Source organism: Danio aesculapii, chromosome 25 (assembly GCF_903798145.1).
Source record: "Danio aesculapii chromosome 25, fDanAes4.1, whole genome shotgun sequence".
In the NCBI taxonomy this organism is placed as follows: domain Eukaryota; kingdom Metazoa; phylum Chordata; class Actinopteri; order Cypriniformes; family Danionidae; genus Danio; species Danio aesculapii.
This window is the reverse complement of record NC_079459.1, coordinates 30,002,492-30,020,532: the sequence shown is the minus strand read 5'-3', so window position 1 is coordinate 30,020,532 and position 18,041 is coordinate 30,002,492. Positions and strand designations below refer to the sequence as shown.

Below are 18,041 nucleotides of genomic sequence, written 5' to 3'. Positions count from 1 at the left end.
CTGATACCAAATGATCAACTAGAAGTCAAGTTATTATTTGCTGTTCTTAAAACTTAGATCGGCAACAAGACTTTTGTCAGGTAGTGTATTATTATTTCATATATTTAATGATTTTTTTTAAAATATGAGCAAATGTTTTATTATCATGTTGTGCATTGTTAATACTTGTACAAATATATATTTAGAATTTTCTTATCAATCTATATAGTGTTATTTGCAATTGCAGCTGTTGAGCAGCGGAGGGCAGCAACGCTCTATTATTGATCCCTTGATATTGAACGACCTTAAACTCCAACAGCGATGCAACGTTTCAGAAAATAGAACCACAATAACACACTTTAAATATGCGATGAGGATGAGGACGACGACGATGATGATGATGATGAAGAAGAGAAATCCCGGCTGGACTTGGCAAGGGTCTGAGAGCGCGTGACGGAACCGTGCGTCCTGCTTCCTGTCGCCGCGTGATGACGTCAGCCGGCTCCCTGCATTGTTTTGACTCGCAATATTTTTCTCTCCAAAATCTTTTGGAAAAAAACGTGGAAAAACACATTAAATACGCAATTTTGCACCCGATTGCAGCTCGAGAGCTGAAGACAGGTGAGATGACTAATATCTGTCGGGTTCAGGATTATTCTTATGCGTCTGATAGATTATTATTAATATAGTCTCTAAAATCTTCTTTATCAATCCTATAAACGTTAATTACAGGAGCTGAATGGTATTAGTGAGGTAAAATAATGACAATGTTGTCAAACTTTAGTTTCATATAGTAATTTACACTCCAGAATACTGGTAAATATATTGGTTTATTCATTTTAGAGTATTTTTGAATTTGTTTGTGCACAATATTTACGATATTATTAATGTTTAAATAAATACTGAATGTGGGGTTGTTATACTTGCTATATAACGTTACACACACTGTATATATATATATATATATATATATATATATATATATATATATATATATATATATATATATATATATATATATATACATTTTACAATTTAGCCATTGAAATATAAATATGTTTGTTGCTGTACAGTAATAGTGCTATGTATTTTATTGTTTATGAATAAATATGGTATTAGTGAGGTAAAATAATGGCAATGTCGCTAAACTACCATGTTCATGAAGTAAATTACACTCCAGAATACCTGTAAATATAGGGGTTTATTCATTTAGAGTATTTTCTTTTATGTTTGTGCACAATGTTTACGATATTCTTGTTGTATATATAAATGTTGTATGTGTGTGATTGTTATACTTACTATACACACATACTTTATGTTATAATGGATCATTTTAACAATTGAGCTATTTAAATGTAAAGATTTTAATTGCTCTACTTTATACAGCTATATATTTTATTGTTTACGAATAAATAAGGTATTAGTGAGGTAAAATAATGGTAATGTTGCTAAACTTCCATGTTCATGAAGTAAATCAGACTCCATAGTACTGGTAAATATAGTGCTTTATTCATTTAAAGTATTTTTGAATATATTTGTGCACAATATTTACAAAATTAATAATGTTTTTATAAATACTGAATGTGTGTGGTTGTTATGCTTACTATGTAATGTTACACACACTGTATATTATATATCATGTATAATTTTTAAATTTAGCTATTAAAATATAAATATGTTTATTGCTGTACAATTATACGGCTATATATTTTATTGGTTACAAATAAGTATGGTATTAGTGAGGTAAAATAATGGCAATGTTGCTAAACTTCTATGCTCATGAAGTAAATTACACTCCAGAGTACCTGTAAATATAGTGGTTTATTAATTTTAGAGTATTTTTGAATATATTTGTGCACAATGTTTATGAAATAAAGGATGCTTTTATAATTACTGTACATGTGTGATTGTTATACTTCCTAAACACATACTGGATATTATATATAATGTATAATTTTGACAATTGAGTTATTAAAGTGTAAAGATTTTAGTTGCTGTACAATTAAACAGCTATATATTTTATTTATGAAAAAATATGGTATTAGTGAGGTAAAATAATGACAATATTGCTAAACTTCTATTTATGAAGTAAATTAGACTCTAGAATGCTGGTAAATATAGTGCTTTCTTGAATTTTTTAGAGTATTTTGTTTTATTTTTGTACACAATATTTATGGTATTAAAGTTGTTTTTAGAAATACTGTATGCGTGTGATTGTTATACTTACTATTTACACATACCTGTATACTTTATATTAGATATAATGTGTATTTGCATTGATTTATTAAAATGTAAATATATTTAATGCTGTAGAATTATCATAGACTGCTAAAAAATACAGCTGTTTAGCTTATTGTTTACAAAAATGTACGAACATTTTGTTAGTCAACAACAATGTTAAAATAATATCTAATGCCGTTTTTCTTTTATAGAATTTTTTATTGTTCATGTTTACTGTTATATATATTTGTGTAAATATGAGCCAGTGATTACTTTATTATTTTAAAAATCATTTATACATGTTTTGAGTTTTTTGTTAGTCAATATAAGATAAAAAAGTACTTAATATATAAATTTATTTTAATACAATTAGCCATGATGTCACTAAATTATTTGTAAATGCTGAGCGCAGTCGTTTTCACTTTTAACATCACTGCTATTTATGTGACACTGAAGGTCAGAGGTCATGGAGGAGCAGAGCGGGTCACCGGGAGCCAATACTGACAACAGCAGCCAGCGGAACGGAGATGAGGTGAGTAGATCATAAGATCCTCAAACCCTGGCTGTAATTAAACAGCTGGAAGTCCAGTAATAATGAGCACAACGCAAATTTACAACTGAAGCTAAAATCACAAGCCCATAATGATCAATTATAGCGATTATCAATTATGCATTATCAGTAAAGGAGCCCACAACATGGTAAATCGAAACAGGGATAGTTCACCCAAAAATTACAATCGACTATTTACTCACCCTCAAGCGGTTATAAACTTTTATTTTGAAAAAAGATGAAATACTTTCACAATAGGAAAGACAAATACTATGGAAGTCAATAGTTCAGCTCTCTTCAAAATATCTTCTTCTGTGTTCAACAGAAAAAAGAAACACAGAAAGGTTTGGAACAAGTGAAGGTTGTATTAAATCTAACCCATATTAAATGTAATAACAAGGTGTTAAGATGACTAATTATAAAAGAATATTTTCCTCTTTCTGTTAAAAGAAAGGTTTTATCTCAGAGATTTCCTAAAGCTGATACTATTAAAGTTAGAACTAGATACCTGCCATTTACCTTTCTACCTAAAATTAAATGACATTTAACCGTGTGATGGATTTCTTTGAATGAGATTTAATTTGGACAGTGATATATGTACTTTCTGCTTGAAAGATTGAATCTCAGAATCATGCGATACTGTTGTTGAATATTGCGATAACGATATTTCTGATGATATAACTTTTCCCTAGAAAAAGCTATTTTTATTAGCTATGTTTTAAAAATATTTTAGTTATGTAATGATGTTGAAATAAACAGCTAAAATAGGTCACACTTTATTTTGATGGTCCGTTTGTTGAATTTAAGTTGCATTGCATCTACATGCCAACTAATTCTCATTAGATTATAAGTAGACTGTTAGGTTGGGGATAGTGTACAGTTAGTCAGAATTATTAGCCCCCCTGTTTATTTTTTTCTCCAATTTCTGTTTAACAGAGAGAATATTTTTTTAACACATTTCTAAACATAATAGTTTTAATAACTCATTTCTAATAACTGATTTATTTTTTCTTTGCCATGCTGACAGTAAATAATATTTGACTAGATATTTTTCGAGACACTTCTATACAGCTTAAAGTGACATTTAAAGGCTTAACTAGGTTAATTAGGTTAACTAGGCAGGTTAGGGTAATTAGGCAAGTTATTGTATAACGATGGTTTGTTCTGTAGACTATCTAAACAAAAAAATAGCTTAAAGGGGCTAATAATATTGACCATAAATTGGTGTTTAAAAAAAATAAAAACTGCTTTTATTCTAGCCGAAATAAAACCAATAAGACTTTGTCCAGAAGAAAAAATATTATCAGACATACTGTGAAAATTTCCTGAATCTGTTAAACATCATTTGGGAAATATTTAAAAAAGAAAAAAAATTCAAAGGGGGCTATTAATTCTGACTTCACCTGTACATGTACTTGCAAAGTTTCTTACAGTCAGTTAAATATCTGTTGAAGGGGCAGTATCAACAGATATTAAGCAGACAGTCTACTAATACTCAGATGGAGCATCAAAATAGTGTTACCCTAAAATATATTTTTCAGACCTAATTCCCTAATTTCAGATCTAAGTTCACCTTTTGGGCACTCCAGTCTATAGCAGAAAGCAACTATTAGGGACTAGTAGGGCGGAGATAAAGATAATAAGTCCCTATCTGATTGGTCAAATTTAGATAATCAACCAATGGATAAACATCACACGTGTGATATATTTACTATTATCGCGATATCGATAATTTTACGATATATTGTTGCACGATACTGGGAAAATAGGCAGTGTTGTTGAGTATTGCGATAACCATATTTCGTACAATATAACTTTTTCCTAGAAAAATTCTATTTTATTAGCCATGTTTTTAAAATATTTTTGTTATGGAATGACGTTAAAATATACAGCTACATCTTTTTTTTACAGTTGTACTATTGTCAAATCCTTTTGGGACAAATTGTGGTTCAAAATTAAAAATGTAATAGTTGCTGTTCTGCTATTGGCTGGAGCGACCCAAAGTGAACTGAAAATAATCACTAATGGGAAGATTTTCAGGGCAGATCAGAATATCTGCTGAGGTTTTCACTCATTCATAGTGTTTTAAAGACTACATGTTTGCACCTTGACACAGTTTTTTTTTGTCTGAATTAGAATTAATCAGATCCAAAGAATATCTTTTATCAGTCTATTTTAATATCATTACATAACTAAAATATTTGAAAACAAAGCAAATAAAAAGGTCAAAGTTATATTGTAAGAAATATGGTTATCGCAATACTCAACGATATTGCATATTTTCCCAGTATCGTGCAGCATTATATCACAAAATTATCGATATCGCGATAATAGTATATGTATCACACGTGTGATATTTATCCATTGGTTGATTATCTAAATTTGACCAATCAGATGGGGCCTTACTATCTTTATCCCCGCCTCCCCAGTAGTTGCTGTTCTGCTATTGACTGGAGTGACCCAAAAGGTGAACTTAGATCTGAAATTAGGGAATTAGATCTGAAAAATATATTTTAGCTGTTTATTTTAATATCATCACATTAATAAAATATTTAAAAACAGCTAATAAAAATGTGCATTTTTTAATGGAAATGTTATACTGTAAGAATAACGTTATCGCAATACTTGACAACAATATAACATTTTTGCCAGTATCATGCAGCAAGATATTGCAAAATTTTCATTATCGCAATAATACACGTGTGATATTTATCCATTGGTTGATTATCTAATTTTGACCACTCAAATGAGGCCTTACTATCATTATCCCCGCCTCCCTAGTAGTTGCTGTTCTGCTATTGGCTGGGGCAACTCAAAAGGTGAACTTAGATCTGAAATTAGGGAGTTAGATCTGAAAAATGTATTTTAGCTGTTTATTTGAATCTTTTAAAAGATTAACCATATTTGAAAACATAGCTAATAAAAAGGGGAACGTTATAATCTAAGAAATATCATTATCGCAATACTCGACAACGATATCGCATATTTTTCCAGTATCTTGCAGCTCTAATAAGCAAAAAACTGTTTTTGTCAGAAACCTCGCAGGAGCAGCTGGACCAAAGGCAGGAGGAGGAAGAAGCCGCTGAAGGACAGTAACGCCCCCAAAGCCCCGTTAACAGGATATGTGCGCTTCATGAACGAGCGGCGCGAGCAGGTGAGGGCGGAAAGACCCGACGTGCCTTTCCCAGAGATCACCAGGATGCTCGGCAATGAGTGGAGCAAACTGCCTGCTGACGAGAAACAGGTCAGGACACGCGCGTGTAATATATAGACCTGTAAACATTGGACCTGTTTTATAGGCCGCTCATTTTGCCTATTGCAACTGGTTTACTGTTAGTTTACTGTAGTGGTCGATTTATCATAGTATACAGAGCTGAACAATTCATAGACCACTTGGTTTTTCTTTCAGAAATAATGTGATTTTCTTCATTCAGAATTTGAAGGAATTTTAGTTGTAGATATATCATGCTAGTAGAAGATACCTGTAAGTTCTGTATAGTTCACCCAATTATTTAAATAAGCCATTAATTTAGTCAGGAATCCTACACCTGTATGACTTTATTTTTTATGTTGAATTCAGTTTGAGTTTTTATGTATGTATGTATGTATGTATGTGTATATGGCATGTTTCTTAAATATCTGCAAACATATTATAGTATTTTTGTGCTTTAAAAGAGTCAAGAACTTACATACAACACCTTTAAGTAAAGTCAACTAATCGCTTTAAAAGCCACAAGTTTACTCACTTTTTTAAGTTAAGTCAACTAATCGCTTTAAAATCAACAGGTTTACTCACTTTTTAAAGTAGTCAGCTAATCACTTTAAAAACCATAAGTTTTCAATTTAAATCAACCAAGCACTTTGAATGCAACGAGTTTACCCACTTTTTAAGTAAAGCCAGCTAATCGCATTTTTAAGTTCAGTCAACTTATCACTTAAAATCAACAGGTTTACTCACTTTTTTAAGTAAAGTCAACTAATCGCTTTAAAATCAACAGGTTCACTCACTATTTAAAGTCAACTAATCGCTTTACAATCAACAGGTTTACTCACTATTTAAAGTCAACTAATCGCTTTAAAATCAACATGTTTCCTCACTATTTAAAGTCAACTAATCGCTTTAAAATCAACAGGTTTCCTCACTATTTAAAGTCAACTAATCGCTTTAAAATCAACAGGTTTACTCACTATTTAAAGTCAACTAATCGCTTTAAAATCAACAGGTTTCCTCACTATTTAAAGTCAACTAATCGCTTTAAAATCAACAGGTTTCCTCACTATTTAAAGTCAACTAATCGCTTTAAAATCAACAGGTTTACTCACTATTTAAAGTCAACTAATCGCTTTACAATCAACAGGTTTCCTCACTATTTAAAGTCAACTAATCGCTTTAAAATCAACAGGTTTCCTCACTATTTAAAGTCAACTAATCGCTTTACAATCAACATGTTTCCTCACTATTTAAAGTCAACTAATCGCTTTAAAATCAACAGGTTTCCTCACTATTTAAAGTCAACTAATCGCTTTAAAATCAACAGGTTTACTCACTATTTAAAGTCAACTAATCGCTTTACAATCAACAGGTTTCCTCACTATTTAAAGTCAACTAATCGCTTTAAAATCAACAGGTTTCCTCACTATTTAAAGTCAACTAATCGCTTTACAATCAACATGTTTCCTCACTATTTAAAGTCAACTAATCGCTTTACAATCAACAGGTTTCCTCACTATTTAAAGTCAACTAATCGCTTTACAATCAACAGGTTTCCTCACTATTTAAAGTCAACTAATCGCTTTAAAATCAACATGTTTCCTCACTATTTAAAGTCAACTAATCGCTTTAAAATCAACAGGTTTACTCACTTTTTTAGGTAAAGCCAGCTAATCGGTTTAAAAGCCACAGGCTTACTCACTTTTTTAAGTTAAGTCAACTAATCGGTTCAAAAGCAGCACATTAGCTCAATTTATTTAAAGAAAACCAACTAATCGTTATTTTTGAAGTGTGAGGCCTTGCAGCCTTTTCAACAGTAAGAGGTGTGTCTAGTAAATATAGCGAAGAAATCATAAATGGGGTTTGGTCTTGTTGGGTTATGGGCTGTTTGTCTTGATACTTTCAAATATCAACATATTTTGGAGAAAAATGCTTAGTGCACCTTTAAATTATCTGCTCTCTCTAAACCCATCCTTTCTGAGAACTTCTCTACTGTTATTGGTTCAGTCATAGCCCAGTCTGTTGTTTTGGTCATATGTTTGTGGAGGAAAGACCAATCACTTTAACAACTATTTTTAGCAGATCAAGGCCTATACTATCCAAAAACATAGAGACTGTCTTGATGAAATCCGAACACAAGTGGCCTCAAAAGACACATGTAATTGAAAGCATGTTATTACCAGGTGGAAACGGCCTCAGAGACTAATATAACACTATTTCATTCTGTCTCAGCGGTATCTGGATGAAGCGGACAAAGATAAGGAGCGCTACATGAGAGAACTGGAGCAGTATCAGAAAACCGAAGCGTATAAACACTTCAGCAGGAAGGTGCAGGAGAAACAAAAAGGAAAGAGGCACAGAGGAGGTACGAACACACAGACACACTGAAAATGAACATGGTGAATGTAGAAAATGGGTCAGAGTAACTGTCGCAACCAATCAGAAAACACTTGATGGTTTACTATAGAGGTGTGTGTGGTGCAGGATTTTCGACCATTGTGATTAAAAGCGGGTGGTGCTTCAAAAATAGAAAGGAAGAGGTGTTGTGCATCTTAAAAGGGCCGTTCACCTAAAAATGAAAGTTTTGTCAATTGCTTATTCATTCTTCAATTGTTCCAAACTAACAAGAGTTTCTTTCTGCTGTTGAACAAAGGAAAATATACTTAAAAATATTGGAAAGAACTGACTTCATTAGTGTTTTTTTATTTCTACTATTGATGCAAAAGGTGTACATTTCGAGTGAACTATCCCTTTAAATCACGCCAAATCTAAAATTCCCTTCCTGTTGCTGTGTTTATCAGATGCTGGAAGGCAGGCGCCTGGTGAATCCCTTCATGAGGTAAAATATCCCACTCAGAATCTGCATACATTTGTCATTTTGTGAAAAACCCGGGATTAACAGAGAGAACTGTGGTTTTCAGGCCTGGAGGTTTGAATGGAACTATGGAATCTTAATCTGGGATGATGGAAATGTCAACAATAACTTCAGTATTTCTGAAACATGTAATTAGCTACAGTTAAAAAAAATGAGATGATGCTCTAATCACTATATTTTGAGACAGTTAACAAATATTTCATTTAAAGTATATTAGTTTTCATATAATGATGTCATGAATTTATCAAATAACAACCCAATAAATTTAAAAATAATTCAACATATCAGAAAAATCTAATAAAAACGTTTTTTATTTGAAACTCTAATAAAATAATCAAGCAGTCATATACTACTGGAAAAGCCACAGGTTTTGTTTTAATAGTCATGTAAAGGTCATTATTTTGGTTTTTATAGCTACTTTATTACTGTTTATTTAGCTAAATTATATTAATTTAAAATATTTTTAATGAAATGAGCCAATAATCACACTACTGGAAATGAACAAACTGATAAAGAGTCACAGAAAACTTTCTAAACATTATGTTTTTTTCTAAAGTCATGTTTTTCGATGATCAGTTTCATTGTTTATCAGCCTTTATTTGTTCATGAGGTCATTCATAAATCACATCTAACAGGATTATAGAAATGTGTTGGTCAGATTGTTTCAATATGTGGGTGCTGTGCTATTATTGATTGATAATTTGCAGATTTTCATTTTTTAATTCAGTGTTTTGAAATTCTGATCGAGTCTATATGTGAATTTCTGACTGTTCTACATAAGTGTGTCGACTCAAAGGTTGTTTCTTCTCTCAGAAGGATCTGGAGATGAAGGATCGCTCTGTGTTTGACATTCCCATCTTCACTGAAGAGTTTCTGAATCACAGCAAAGGTAAGAGCAGACGCTGGTCAATGTGTGAGTCTATCTGCTGCTTAAAATAGAGATCATGATTTTTTCAATTCAATTCATCTTTATTTGTATACCGCTTTTACAATGTAGATAGTGTCAAAGATAGCAGGCGTCTGTAGCTCCGCTCACACTCCGCCTCTTGGTCCATGTTTGATGACGGGTGGCCACACCTACTTGTAGCTCCTTTTGAGTTCATCAGAAACCTATGGATGACGTCACGGATACTACGTCCATATCTTTTACAGTCTATGGTCTTTCCGCACAGCGGAGGCAGTATCTGTTTTTCTCATTCAGAACCAGAACTTCCGCAAGCGCAAAGCAAACTAAACAAAGCAGCCTTTAGCACCATCATCACAGTAATTGTCACTCACCATTGAGCGAAATTACAGCCGGCCTCTTTGTGTTCCCTCTTCGCTTAAATTGTTTACTTGCTACGTCGCTTCATTACGTGACACTCCTGCTCTGAATCGTTGCTGAATAACCACTTATTTTACATCTTGTAAAAAAGAGCATAATTGGTCCCCTTTAAGTACATTACACAGCAAAATATGTAACACTGTTCTAGTGGTTCCTGGATAATTTAATGAAACATGTTGTGCCTTTGACACTGACTGTGTATATGTGTGTGTGTTTGTTCCAGCGCGTGAGGCTGAAATGCGGCAGCTGAGAAAGACTAATATGGAGTATGAGGAACGTAACGCGGCGCTGCAGAAACATGTGGAGAGCATGCGCTCGGCTGTGGAGCGTCTGGAAGGAGATGTTCTTCAGGAGCGCACCCGAAACAGTCTCCTGCTGCAGCACCTGGAGACCCTGCGCTCGGCCCTCACACACAGCTTCTCCACTGTCCCGCTCCCCGGTCAGACCCAACAGTACATTTGCAATTCACATACTTAATACAGTCTAGATTACCTGACAAAAGTCTTGTCGCCGATCCAAGTTTTAGGACCAACAAATAATAACTTGACTTCTAGTTCTTCATTTGGTATCAGAAGTGGCTTATATGAAAGGCAAAGGCCTCTAGATTACGCTTATTTCACCAAAACATGCCTTGATTTTTAATTATTTAATTTGGACAGTAAGGTCTGACTTCGCTTAGACAATAGTCTTGTCATTTAACAGAAATAATGTCCAGTATAGAATATAAAGTCGTGCTGCAGTGGAGAAAGAATGAATATTGTGTCTGACTCCCATGAGCTTGGAGGACTGCATCCATACATCTCTGCAATGACTCAAATCACTCATTAATAAAGTCATCTGGAATGGCAAAGAAAGCGTTCTTGCAGGACTCCCAGAGTTCATCAAGATTCTGTGGATTCATCTTCAATGCCTTCACCTCATCTTACCCCAGACATGCTCAATAATGTTCATGTCTGGTGACTGGGCTGGCCAATCCTGGAACACTTTGACCTTCTTTGTTTTCAGGAACTTTGATGTGGAGGCTGAAGTATGAGAAGGAGCGCTATCCTGCTGAAGAATTTGCCCTCTCCTGTGGTTTGTAATGTTATGGGCAGCACAAATGTCTTGATACCTCAGACTGTTGATGTTGCCATCCACTCTGCAGATCTCTCTCATGCCCCCATACTGAACCAACCATGACTTTTCCTTCACTAAACTTGACCTAAAATCGACCTTCTGACACTTTTCACAATGATCAACTAGAAGTTCTTGCAACTGGGATCGACGACAAGACTTTTGTCCTGTAGTGTACTCATATATCATTTATCCAAATTAAATAAATGAAACTAATTCTTTTATCATTTAGGATAGTGATGAGTAGTCTGATTCACACTTGAGATTTGGATTATTTATATATAATACGTTTAATTAAAATAAATGCTTCAAGTTTTCCTAAATTCTTCAAAATTGAAAAAAAAGAAATGTCTTTGTTTCTCTATTATTGTATATTTATCTTCATAAATTATGTATTTTTATACACTTGATTCTGCTTTTTTTTATTATTATTCATCTAATAAAGTAATAATGAAGTTAAATGCACTGAATACAATTATTTTAATTTATAAATATTCAATTTGACTAAACTGAAAATATTAAAAGTATTAATAAATAATAATAATAATAATAATAATAGTCCATCATATTTAACAAGTGTTTTTCTTAACCCAAAGCACAAAAAAAAACAACCACAAAAGTTACAGCATTAAAAAATACATTTAAAACACATAAAAACAAACTGAACAACAATCACAATTAAAGCCGCTTTAAAAGATTTTGATGGATTTTTAAAAAACAGTTTAAAGTTGGACATTTTCTAATGATGTTTTCCTCATTATTCTCATTATTATCGTCATCATAATAATCTACTAAATCTGTTTTTAATACCGATTAGATACAGTTTTTTTTCCGCAGGATCAATTTTAATAAAAAAATTGTTTTGCCTATTGTTCCATCCTGAAAGTTAGTTTAATTCCCAAAGCAAGTTCTATTTATGTGAGTAATAAATGCCTTGTGATCCTAAATCCTACAGATAACCCCATGCGAATGATGTTTCTTCAGTGAATCAGCTGTTTGCATCATGTGAAAGACTTCTATAAGTAGTATATCTTTTTTTCTGACTGATCTTCGCATGTTCCTGCAGGCAGTGGAGAGACGCCAACGCTGGAATCCATCGATTCCTACATGAAGAAGCTCCACAGCCTCATCCTGTCCAGCCCGCAGGATCACCAGCACCTGATCAGCACTGTCCGGGACGTGGTCAACCGTCTTGACAGGTAATTGCGCACCACTGACTCCTGCTTTACTGTGGGGGAAATAAGTATTGAACACATTATGTTTTTTTCCTGGGAATAATATTTCTAATGGCCTGTTTCCACTGAGGGGTACAGTATGGTATGGTACGGTGCGGGTTGGTACGGATCACCTTTATCAGGCTTGCGCTTCAGCTGCCAAAATGGTACCAATGGTACTCAATATAGCCCACAGTCAGTGCAAACCTCTCATCTGTGTCTTTTAATCTTCAACAGCTCATGTAGCCTCTGTTAGACAGTAATTCCATCATTCTGAGTTCATAATAGTCCAAAGGATGATGATAATAGTTAAACATGGCAGCTTGTTCATGTTTTAGGTTGCTGAAAGAATCATTTGCTCCTTTGTTTTTTCGGGCTTCTCCTTAGTTTTTTCGTGGTTCACTCTCGCGTTTGTCTATTTCTGAAAGGATCTGATGTCAGAAGCACTTTAATAATCACGTGCACATTATTATCATTAGCTCAAGACGTTCATATTTTAAATATAAACACACGGTGGGCGCATGCGAGCTCTCTGGAGAAAGTGAAACCACTCGTGCTTTAGACGCCTTGTAAAACAAAAACAGGACACTGTAGATTTTGTTCTTCTTGGCTTTGTGACTGTTCATCAAGACTACGACAATGTTTGTTTGAGCTCGGGACGACCATGGCTCTTCATTATATTTATATAGTATTACTGTGTAATGTCTTGGCTGTGTATTTAAAAATGACGGTTCCTTTGTTTTTATTCTCCTGGCTTGTGTAAGCTAGTGACGTTTCTCTGTAAAACAATAGCGTTCAGCTGCACGTCTTAAACTTTGCAAAGGGTACCCAAAAAGTGCTACAGTACGGTTCGCTTTTTGGTACCTTTTGACAGTGGAAACGGCCATAAAAGCACACCGAACTGAACCGTACTTTACCACTCAGTGGAAACGGTCATAAAAGCACACCGAACCGAACCGTACTGTACCACTCAGTGGAAACGGGCCATAAAGGAGCTGTTGACATGGAATTGAACTAGGTTTTGGTAAACATGCATTGCTCAGGTGGGATTTTGTATTTTTCTATTGGATTCAAGTCAGGTGATTGGCTGGGCCATTCTACAGCTTGATTTTCTTTCTCTGAAAGCATTTAATAAGTTTCCTTGGCTGTGTTTGGATCACTGTCTTGCTGAAAAGTCCACTCTGGTTTCATCTTCATCATCCTGCTTATGTAGATGTTGGACTAAAGTAGTGAATATTCATTTACAACAAGAAAGGGCAGCGGCTTGCTGAAGAACTACTGAGAGATTTCAGCTGCTTTCTGTGCTTTCCATGCCTTTACACACCTTCCTTTCTTTGTGTGTTCGATACTTTTTCTTTGTGTCATTTCATTTTATTACACATAACTTCATTTGTAAATAATTAAATTTGTTTGCTTCACATATATGAATTTCTTTAGTTGTTACCAACATCTGGTAAAAATTTTAAGTCAACAGCTTCTTTAGAAATATGTTTTCTCAATATGATCTGAACATCATAACAAACTGCTCTGATTCCCCCGCAGGTAATTGAGAGGCCCCGCCCCAATGCAGTTACCCCTCCTCCTATCCTGTGACGACCATAAAATGTTTTTTTTTTGGTCAGGTGGTTGTTTTCCTATTTATTTTTTACGATGCCATTTTTATCTGCTTGTTTTTATTATTTTTGCCATACATTTCTGCCACAAGCGTTATTTTAACAGCAGCGTGAGTTTATCTGCATGTATACTTGTGCAATGATTTTAGGCTCGATTTTATACTCGTTTTATGTTGCGTAAGAAAGTGCGACGTTGTGAAAGGCGGTTCGTTTGTAGCTGAAATTCCCTGTATGTTCTTGACATTGGAAGAATTGAATAAAGCAAATGTATGAAGATGTTGACGAGTGTCTGATTCTCTCTCCTTCTCCTCAGGCTCAGATTAATTAATTAGACTTTGCTCTTCTGGGATTAAGCGCTCGAGACAGCAGTGTTATAGTTCTCAGCACAGACGCTTTGCTCAACTGCACACGCTCCGGAAGGCAGGTACTGAACAGCTGTAACCCAGTTGGGCTCAAGCAGGTGTGAATTAATTAGCGGTTTTACATGTCTGGGGTGAGGTACTTCAGTGTTTTTTATTTAATGTAATCGTTCAAGTGGGCTGTATAAGAGAGAATCCATTAATGGTGCCCATTTTATTTCCAGCTACGTTTGTTTTGGAGGCATTCATGCGCAGATATTAAAGTATTTTAAGGGGATAGTGAGATTTGTGTCATTCATGGAAGTGGGCGGGGCTAAAAGCTTATAGGAGCAATTTTGTACTGATATTTGCAAGCATAGTGAGATGTGGGCGGAGTTAAACTTGGCGTAAGTGCGATTAAATACAATTATGTAAATATTTTGGAAGTAGAGTGAGAATAGGTTGATTGACATTAATGAAAGTGGGTGGAGCTAAAAGCTACTTCGGGGATTTTATTGGCAAATTTAAATATTTTGACAGCATATCGTATCTGATTTGATTTATGTTGTTTGTTGAAGTGGGCGGGGCTAAAAGCTTTTAGGCGCAATTATAGACTGATATTTGAGAGCATAGTGAGACCGACTTGATTTAGTAAGTGGGCGGAGTTTAAAGATATGTTCATGCAAATATGTATGTTTTAAGAGTAGAGCGAGACTAGGTTGATTATGACATTAATGAAAGTGGGTGGAGCTAAAAGCTGTTTTTAGGATTTTATATACAAATATAAATATTTTGAGAACATTTCTTAACTGATTCAATTTATTTCACTCGTGGAAGTGGGCGGGGCTAAAAGCTTTTATGTGCAATTATAGACTGATATTTGAGAGCATAATGAGACCGACTTAATTTAGTAAGTGGGCGGAGTTTAAAGATGTGTTCCTGCAAATATGTCTGTTTTGAGAGTAGAGCAAGACTAGGTTGATTATGACATTAATGAAAGTGGGTGGAGCTAAAAGCTGTTTTGAGGATTTTATATACAAATTTAAACATTTTAAAAGAGTATAGGGTAAGGGTGATGCAATGGCGCAGTAGGTAGTGCTGTCGCCTCACAGCAAGAAGGTCACTGGTTCGAGCCTCAGCTAGGTCAGTTGGCGTTACTATGCGGAGTTTGCATGTTCTCCCCGCGTTCGCGTGGGTTTCCTCCAGGTGCTCTGGTTTCCCCCACAGTCCAAAGACATGTGGTACAGGTAAATTGGGTAGGCTAAATTGTCCGTAGTGTATGTGTGTGTATGGATGTTTCCCAGAGATGGGTTGCAGCTGGAAGGGCCTCCACTGCATAAAAACATGTGCTGGATAAGTTGGTGGTTCATTCCGCTGTGGTGACCCCAGATTAATAAAGGGACTAAGCCGAAAAGAAAATGAATGAATGAATGAATGAGTATAGGGTAGCTGATTCAATTATGTCATTCGTGGAAGTGGAAGGGGTAAAAAGCTAATTTGGTGAAATTATATACTAATATTCGGAAGCATAGCTAGACCGACTTGATTTAGTAATTCTTGGAAGTGGGCAGAACTAAAAGCTATGTTGGTGCGGTTATATGCAAATATGTATATTTTTGAGAGCGAAAGAAACTTGATTTTGACACTAATTGAATTAAATTGAATTAATGAAAGTGGAGCTAAAAGCTGTTTTGGCGATTTTATTTACAAACATTGACAATATTTTGACTCTAAAAAGCTCTTTTGGTGCAATTATACACACACAAACCGGCTCAGTTATGCCATGGAAGAGGGTGGAGCAAAAAAAAAGATTATGCGTAAATTATATATTCATTCATTCATTTTCTTTTTAGCTTAGTCCCTTTATTAATCTGGGGTCGCCACAGTGGAATGATGGCCACAGGAATAAGCAGAGGATGCCCTTCCAGCTGCAACCCACCACTGGGAAACATCCATACACACTCATTCACACTTATACACTACGGACAATTTAGCCTACCCAATTCACCTGTACTGCATGTCTTTGGACAGTGGGGGAAACCGGAGCACCCGGAGGAAACCCGCGCGAACGCAGAAGGAACATTGCTTTTATCAATTTAAATAAATCTTATTAGTTACAAATTAGTACAACTTGGTTTAATTAAGACACAGATTTCCACTTGAAATGTGTTATTTCACTTTCTTTTAAGTAAATTTATTTAGCAAGAGCAAATTTATTTTATAAATGCTTACTGATGTCAGCGCTAGTGTTAGCACAGCTTTGATTTTCTGAGTGAAGCATCAAACATTAATGCTGGTAATAAAAATGCCAAGACCCCAAAGCATGAGTGCTGCTCTTCTGCAAGGTTAAAACTAAAAGACATATTCAAAACTCTTCTTAATCTACAAACTAATGATGATCAAACTCTAACAAGTCTTTCTCTCAGATTTAAACACCTAAGGTTGCTTTTTAATTTCAAAATACTTTTCTTTTAATTCAATCCCTTGCAAAGCATGCTGGGAACTATCCATTGTGACGTTTCCATTATTAAAACTTACTTAATATTACTAGGTTTGCGACGATTAGAAAATATTGAAATATTACGAGTAAATGAACATTAATATTTAACTCTCCACTCATTTCATTTATTACATGAAGTAAACGTGTTAATATTAAATATGTACTTAGAAAACTCTAGCTTTAAATGTTAAACTTTTTTAAATGTTACTTTAAATGTTAAACTTACTATTTAAAAAATATGAGAGTCAATTTATTAGATTTGCCTACACTGAAAAGTCATTTCTTTCAGTGTGTGTTTTTAGAGAGCACAGGTTGGCTACAGCTGTGCAAGACTCCGGGACATGTGTAATATCCTGTCTGTTGTCATGTCCATTTCCTGTCAGACTGCAGGACTTCCTGTCATCCGTCAGGAATGGAGCGAGCGCCATCCAGATGACCTAACTTCCTTTTGACCCTTGTGTCCTTCATTGTGTAAAAAAAAAGAGGACAAAAACAAAACCGTCCCAAAACTGGAAATTCTGTCATTTATTTATTCAGCTTTATTTTCTGTCTCGAAAGCACTTAATATCTTTGGAGACATGTTGTCTGTGTCGGTTTTGTGAACTACTTATTCTTTGGAAACTTGTCATTGAATCATTTAATCACAAAACCAGGTCAAATGATTCATTTGTGATTCAGATCTTTCCCTTTAGTAAGTTCAGACTCACTGACTCGATGATTATGACTTTCCTCAGTGCTATTATATGACTTCAGAAAACTTACACTACATGACAAAAGTCTTGTCGTCGATCCCAGTTGTAAGAGCAACAAATAATAACTTGTCGATTTTTCTGATGAATCTTCTGTTGAACTGCATCCCAATCATCACAAATACTGCAGAAGACCTATTGAAACCCATGTGGACCCAAGATTCTCACGGAAATCAGTCAAGTTTGGTGAAGGAAAAATCATGGTTTGGGGTTACTTCAGTATGAGGGTGTGTGAGAGATCTGCAGAGTGGATGGCAAGCTCAACAGCCTGAGGTATCAAGACATTTGTGTTGCCCATTAGAGATCTGCAAGGGACTGTTTTTTTAGTCCCGCTCCCACCAGGTTTTATTCCGCA

At 34.7% G+C, this 18,041-nt stretch overlaps 1 protein-coding gene across 3 annotated transcripts; it reads left to right on the top strand.

Annotated features, from left to right (window-relative positions):
• The first annotated feature begins 456 nt into the window (after positions 1-456).
• On the top strand, positions 457-14,379 carry hmg20a (high mobility group 20A). 3 transcript variants are annotated; one of them, XM_056451746.1, is made up of 9 exons: positions 457-600; positions 2,656-2,731; positions 5,784-5,993; positions 8,193-8,325; positions 8,762-8,799; positions 9,652-9,724; positions 10,383-10,598; positions 12,339-12,471; positions 14,029-14,379. In XM_056451746.1, the coding sequence occupies exons 2-9, from the start codon at positions 2,666-2,668 to the stop codon at positions 14,030-14,032; spliced, it is 873 nt and encodes a 290-aa protein (XP_056307721.1). In that variant the 5' UTR covers positions 457-600; positions 2,656-2,665; the 3' UTR covers positions 14,033-14,379. The 3 variants fall into 3 exon arrangements, with proteins under 3 accessions (XP_056307721.1, XP_056307720.1, XP_056307719.1); XM_056451744.1 differs by having other exon boundaries at positions 458-600; positions 9,649-9,724; XM_056451745.1 differs by lacking the exon at positions 14,029-14,379 and having other exon boundaries at positions 9,649-9,724; positions 12,339-12,475.
• Positions 14,380-18,041: the final 3,662 nt, after the last annotated feature.

Coding starts and splice junctions, on each gene's coding strand:
- hmg20a (XM_056451744.1), top strand. CDS start 2,666: ATGGAGGAGCAGAGCGGGTCACCGGGAGCCAATACTGACAACAGCAGC. Junction 2,732..5,783: donor GCCAGCGGAACGGAGATGAG/GTGAGTAGATCA, acceptor TGTTTTTGTCAG/AAACCTCGCAGGAGCAGCTG. Junction 8,800..9,648: donor CTGGTGAATCCCTTCATGAG/GTAAAATATCCC, acceptor TTCTTCTCTCAG/AAGGATCTGGAGATGAAGGA.